Below are 6,115 nucleotides of genomic sequence, written 5' to 3'. Positions count from 1 at the left end.
GGGCTCCTCAAGATAGCATCGCATCTCCATTCTAACAGAAGCTGTGGCGCTAAATCCTCCAATGTGATTGGCCACAAGGCCGCCATGCTGCCAATCAAAACAAAATTCTGCCGTGAGCTACTTATTTAATTAAGGAACATTTGATTTGATTTATAGTAGGACTGTTGATTTAATGGTTATCTGCATGTGAGATTTGATTGGACTGATGTTTACTTATTCAGATTAAATATAAGATGTAATTGATGGGTGCATTTTATTGTTCTCCTGTGGTCAGCCCCTCTAACGAGTCGATGGCAGTAGGATTGTCTTTATTCTCCCCCTTGAATACTAGTGATACACCGACGCTGCAGGCTGATGCCACAAATTTCCTTTTTCTTGCCGTTGTGCGGTAAAACGTTCTTTTTTTTCATACAGCATGAACAAGAGACAAACTGTGCTTTTAATGATCTCTGTATAACGTCTGTGTCTTTCAGGTGTATTTGATCTTGGCGTCTCAGCTGCTCGTCACCACAGCCATTGTGGCCATTTTCACGTTCGTGTGAGTGTACCGAGTGTGTACTTTGTGTTGCTGTTTGTCAGTGTGTCTGTGTGTGTGTCCTGATTTTTAACTGCGTGCTCTGCTCCTCACAGCCAACCTGTCAGAAGCTTCGTACAGCGAAACCAAGCGGTGTACTGGGCGTCATAGTAAGTCTCCCTCTGTGCTTACACCAGAATCAAAAATCATAACTTTGCAAATGTTAATACATGAATATCTGCTTATTTTTCTATTCCAGCGCCGTATATTTCATCACCCACCTTGTGCTGGTCTGCTGTAAGGGCCCCCGGTGAGTGCGAGCGCTTGATTTTACAAAGAGAAAATTTGGATTCAATCAGTGATTTCTAACCTTTAAGGAGTCTTACATTTAGGCAGGTCACATTTCAGATGTCTGAGTTGGTAGCAGCTCAACCAAACTGCTGTTTTTTTCCCCTCTAATCACCTTCTAGATGTTGAAATGATCAAATAAGATTAAAAAAAGTCCAAAAAACTGAGATATGTGACCTTTGTTTTGACAAGCCCTCAGATTTGAATATGAAATAGTTCAAACCGGCAGCAGCTCCAACGGCAACATGCTGCTAAAACACTGATGCTTCACTATTAATAACATAAGGATGGCACATCTAATGTTAATATATCAGTCAGAGGCACCAGATCTTTTCCTTGGGGCTGATACTTGTAATGGAGTACTTCTACTTTGCTGTATCGATACTTTTACTCCAGTAAAGGCTCTGAATGCTTCTTCTTCTACCTCTGCTTTCATCGTAGGAGGAAGTTTCCGTGGAACGTCATCCTGCTGACCATCTTTGTAAGTCAGGCAACTTGTGGTTTGACTTATGAACATATGACAGTTTCTTCGAATTGCACCAAATCTATTCTTAGACTAGAAGCTTTCTCTGGAACCTGGTTGTGCCGTCTTAGCGCTACACATATCACCAGAGCTGAGCAGTGAGTCACCACATGTGGCTCAGACGCTGTTTGCACAGTGACTTTGAGGCATTGTGTGTTTCTGTTTTATCAGCTCTGACGGCAAAATGACTGTGTGTTACTTTATGCACTCATTTAGTCATTTGATAGAGGTGGGCTTTCCTAATCGATGCGGCAGACTTGTTTAAGTTTTGCCTTAAAAAAAAACTGCAAAACCCCTCTACTGCTGTTGTTATACCAGATTTTTAACAGTTTAAATTTACAGTTGTCCTCAAATGTATTCATACCCTCCCATTGAAGAAGGAAAAAAACAGCTGTCACTGGAATAAGCTGAAATTGACAAAAGTAATAATGAATAAAAATGTAATGAAAATCTTGACATCGCTTTTGAATTGAAATATTAAAAAAACAAACAAACAAAAAAAAACAAACAATCATGATGGGACCTCTAAACTACTATTTAGTTGAACAATCCTTTGAGCCAATCATTGCCATCAAGTGTTTTCTGTGACTCTCAGTCAGACTTCTGCACCTGTTGACAGGTGTTTGGATTTCACTGCTCATCAGCAAAGTGCTCTTATTTATCTGGGACATTTTTTTTTTAAATGATTCTTTTCAACCACAGTTCAAAAGCAATGTCTTATTTCACTACATTACAATTTATCAAATTTTTATTTCTTATTACTTTTTTCAGTTTCTAGTTATTTGAGTGACTATTGTGAGTTTTGCCTTTTCTTTAATGGAAGGAGATGAATACATTTGAGGACGACTAACTTTATTGTGTCTTATGATTACATAGTGTGTTACTGTTTAAGGTAACCCCAGTGTTTTTCTGTATTCTATTGTCTTATGATCACAGATGTTTAAATCAGTCATAGTGTTTTTTCTCTTTTCCTCTATATATGGACAATAGAGTTTATAGAGTCGCTGTTTATTTACATTCCAATAATTCTGTCTGTTTTCTTTGCAGACTCTGGCTTTGTCCTACATGACTGGATCCATATCCAGGTAATAAAAAACAAACAGTAAAAAACTTCCACCCTCCAGACACATAAGTTTCCTCAGTATTATCTTTTTTTCTTCTTCTCTGGTTTTAGTTACTACGACACAAAAGCAGTGTTTCTCGCTCTGGGGATCACCGCCGTCGTCTGCATCGCCGTCACCGTCTTCTGCTTCCAGACAAAGGTAGGAGTGTGTATATGTGTGTGTTTGTGTGTGTGTCAGACTGCTAATCAGCTTCAAATGGCCGCAGCGTGTTTGGTCAGCCACACGTGTTCCAACACGCCCGCCTGTGATTTGTCCGTCTAGGTCGACTTCACCAAGTGCCAGGGTCTGTTCTGTGTCCTTGGGATCGTGATGTTCGTGACTGGCATCATTACAGCCATTGTGCTCTCCTTCAAATATGTGAGTCAGAGCTGATGTGAACAACAAAAAGTCATGTTTTTCCTGACAGTGTTTCAGGTTTCCATGTTTCCTAATGACTGCATGTCGTTGCAGATGCTGTGGCTTCACATGCTTTATGCAGCTTTAGGGGCCATCGCCTTCACCATGGTGAGTGTTTGACTTCACGTTTACTGGTGTGTAGTTATTGTAGGTTTACTTGACGCGCTAATTTTTTGGCTGTTTTCTTTACTTAGTTCCTGGCGTATCACACGCAGCTACTGATAGGAAACAGGAAGCACTCCATCAGCGAGGAGGAATACGTGTTCGCCGCGCTCTCCATCTACGTCGACATCGTCCAGATCTTCCTGTTCCTGCTGCAAATTATCGGCGCCTCCACCAAATAAGGCTTCACCGCTGGGTGCTGGAGAAGCGGCGAGCGCCTACAATCATTCCATGCTATTTAAAACCTTTGCTTTTTCAGTAAAAATCTGCAAAATGTTTCTAAAAAAAAATCACGAGACACTCCAGGGAAAAAGTCCGAAGGGCTGAATTTGAGGTTTTGCTACAGCATAGGTCAAACCTGTGCACCAAAAATGCACTTTTTTTCTCAACTCTATATTTGTTTAGATCTACTTTAAGCAACTGTGTAGTGGTTAATAGATAATATTAGTATAATATAAATGTGGAAAGACGTTGGAATGCTGGCTGCATCATGTATTCCCTCTTGCTGGACTTAAAGTAGAAACTGAACGTTTTTCTCTGCATGTACATGTATTATTATAAATTAACTGTTTCTGATGTGTATAGAAGTCGAGAAAATGGGCAAAACACACACGACACCTCTCTAGAAGGTTTTGAAGTACAGTAGGGGTGGACGATACCACAAGATTTGATCCTGAGTCACTTTAGTATGAGCAGAGTCGATACTTGGGCGTACCTTTTTTTACAGCTCAGTGCTGCAGCCTCAGATCAGCTGATGACCTTTAAAACCTTACATTGTACCCCTTTACATGCTCCATCACTAAAGTGCCTTCACCGTGTTTCTGAGGAGACGTTTTTTTACTTTACAACGTGCAGGGTTATAACCGATAAGCTTTTATAGTGTTGTTACATGCAGTATGTGCCTGTTTCTGCAGCGCTCGGTTACAGTCAGATTTGGGTCAGACAGCGAGCACCAGCAGGGTGGAGTTTTCCACACAGGACGTCGCCATCAGTGCCAAGGTGTTACATTATTGGAACATTTCTGAAGACCAGGCGGTTCCAGCCAACGTGGCAGCGTCCAAAATGTTCCCGAAACAATCATCTCCACCCAGCTGGTCCTCAGCTTAGTACAAATACAGCCCGAAACCAAAGCTACGTATAAGTCTTTACTGAAAACATTTTGAATGTACAGCACAGATGTGTGGGTGTAAGAGGTTGTAAATATGCATATCAATGCTGAAGAGAATCTGTTTCATATCAAATAAAGATTCTTCTTTGTGAGCTTTGCTGTGGTTCATTTGTCCAGTGATGATTCCTGTTTAAATATACTTCTGCATTTTTATTCAGTCTTTAGGCAGGATATGACCTCAGATCATAGCTGCCATATGCGAGCATTATCGGTCCACTTTGATCTCTGAATGGTAGCGGTAGCGGCTTCCTTCGTACTCTCCTTCATTTGATCTTTTCATCCTCTGTCGGATCTTCAGCTGCTTCAGTCGGTTTTTGTCCACTTGTCTCTTAGCCAGGAAGAAACCGATGATGCCTGCAGGGAGGCCGACCATCCTGTGAGGAAAAGGAGGACAAATGGTTTGTTCAGTAAGCAACCTACGTCCATGAATGTACAGAAACAACAAAACACTGATGACCGAGAGGCTTTTCAACAAGCCTGAAATGATCCACACTCAGACCAAATACAGATTTATAGTGATGTTTCATTTGACCAATAAGTTCCGGCTACAAATGAAGAGTGACATATTAGACTTTGTGTTAAAATTCCAGGTCCAAAATGTTTTACTCTTCCTCAGGAATCAGAGCCTAAGCCTTTTTTTTCCTGCTAAAGCAATCAAACAGATTAACATAATTGGATTTTGAGCTGCTTCGTGACAATCTCGACGTCTTTGAGGATGAACAGCTTCCTCGTCATTTTGATCTTGAGATTCCTCCACAGACTCTAGTTTAAACCAGGGGCTGGACTCTGCCTCGATGACTCCAACATGTTGATTTTGTTATAATTTAACCGTTTCTTCACCACTTTGGCTGCAACTTTCAGATCTTCAAGGTCCATTGCTGCCCTGAGCCTGGATTTTCTGCAGACTGCCTGATGCTTTACTCTAGAATCTTATCTACTTTGTGGCGGCAGATACAGGCTGTTCCCAGGAATACTGAGGAAGTGTATGTCTATGTCATTTCAGGCCAGAAGAAGCCTATTGGTAAATTCAAAATCCACTATAAATCAAAAGATGACATGAGTATGAATATTTTTTTTGCATCTTACAATTTCTCATCTTACCTAAAATCCTGCCTTTATTAAAGTTTAGTTAAACCTACTGGAGAGCATTAACTAACTAAACTTTGGGTAGAACATCCCACTTAAACAGTGTACTTACAAAGGAACATAAAATAGTGTAGCGGCTATTTCAAACAGCACTAGACAGTCGCACTGAACCACAGGGGGGCAAAGTTTCTCATACTGAAGACCAGGAGAAAGTTATCCATTTAAGTCCATTTATTAGGGTCTGAGCACCCAAAAGGATGCGAAGACCCTATTGGAACTGCTCGGATTATTATTATTATTCGTGCCAAAGACACGCGTTTTTGAGGCCCTAAACATACTCGAAAACTCACCAAAATTGCCATGTACATCAGACCCGGTGAAAAATTTTATAATTTGGAAGAACAATACACACCTCAATAGAAAAATTGCTCCACAGCGCCACCTTCTAAATTGTCAAAAGCAGATTTGGCCTAGAGCTACGCAATTTTGTAGGCATATAGAGCAGGTCAGGATGAATAAAAAAGTCAGGCTGGGCCAAGTTGTAAAATGCAACACGGCTCAATTGCGCCCCCTACAATATTTCAACAGATTCCCATTGGGGCTATGTTTGATTTACAACTATTACATTTGCTACACATATGTAACAACTTGTGATGCACAAAAAAAGTCCATTAGCATGTTTCTGTAAACCCGACAGGAAATCCGCCATGTTGGAAAAACGGTGACCATGCCGGGCCATTTTTTGCTGAAAAATGGCCATTTTTGGCCATTTTCTAAATCGAACTCCTCCTAGG

At 40.8% G+C, this 6,115-nt stretch overlaps 1 protein-coding gene across 1 annotated transcript; it reads left to right on the top strand.

Annotated features, from left to right (window-relative positions):
* Positions 1 to 446: 446 nt before the first annotated feature.
* On the top strand, positions 447 to 4,327 carry LOC103376318 (protein lifeguard 3-like; the record flags this gene model as incomplete). The annotated part of the gene is made up of 9 exons (XM_008306696.1): positions 447 to 538; positions 631 to 684; positions 774 to 824; positions 1,304 to 1,343; positions 2,433 to 2,470; positions 2,560 to 2,647; positions 2,771 to 2,866; positions 2,960 to 3,013; positions 3,100 to 4,327. Coding segments are annotated over 9 exons (663 nt in total), but the record flags the coding sequence as incomplete, so codon positions are not given.
* Between the last annotated feature and the right edge of the window lie 1,788 nt (positions 4,328 to 6,115).

Source organism: Stegastes partitus, unplaced genomic scaffold (genome assembly GCF_000690725.1).
Source record: "Stegastes partitus isolate 25-593 unplaced genomic scaffold, Stegastes_partitus-1.0.2 Scaffold3838, whole genome shotgun sequence".
Taxonomy (NCBI): domain Eukaryota; kingdom Metazoa; phylum Chordata; class Actinopteri; family Pomacentridae; genus Stegastes; species Stegastes partitus.
The sequence above is the reverse complement of the archived record's forward strand: the minus strand, read 5'-3'. Positions and strand labels throughout refer to the sequence as shown.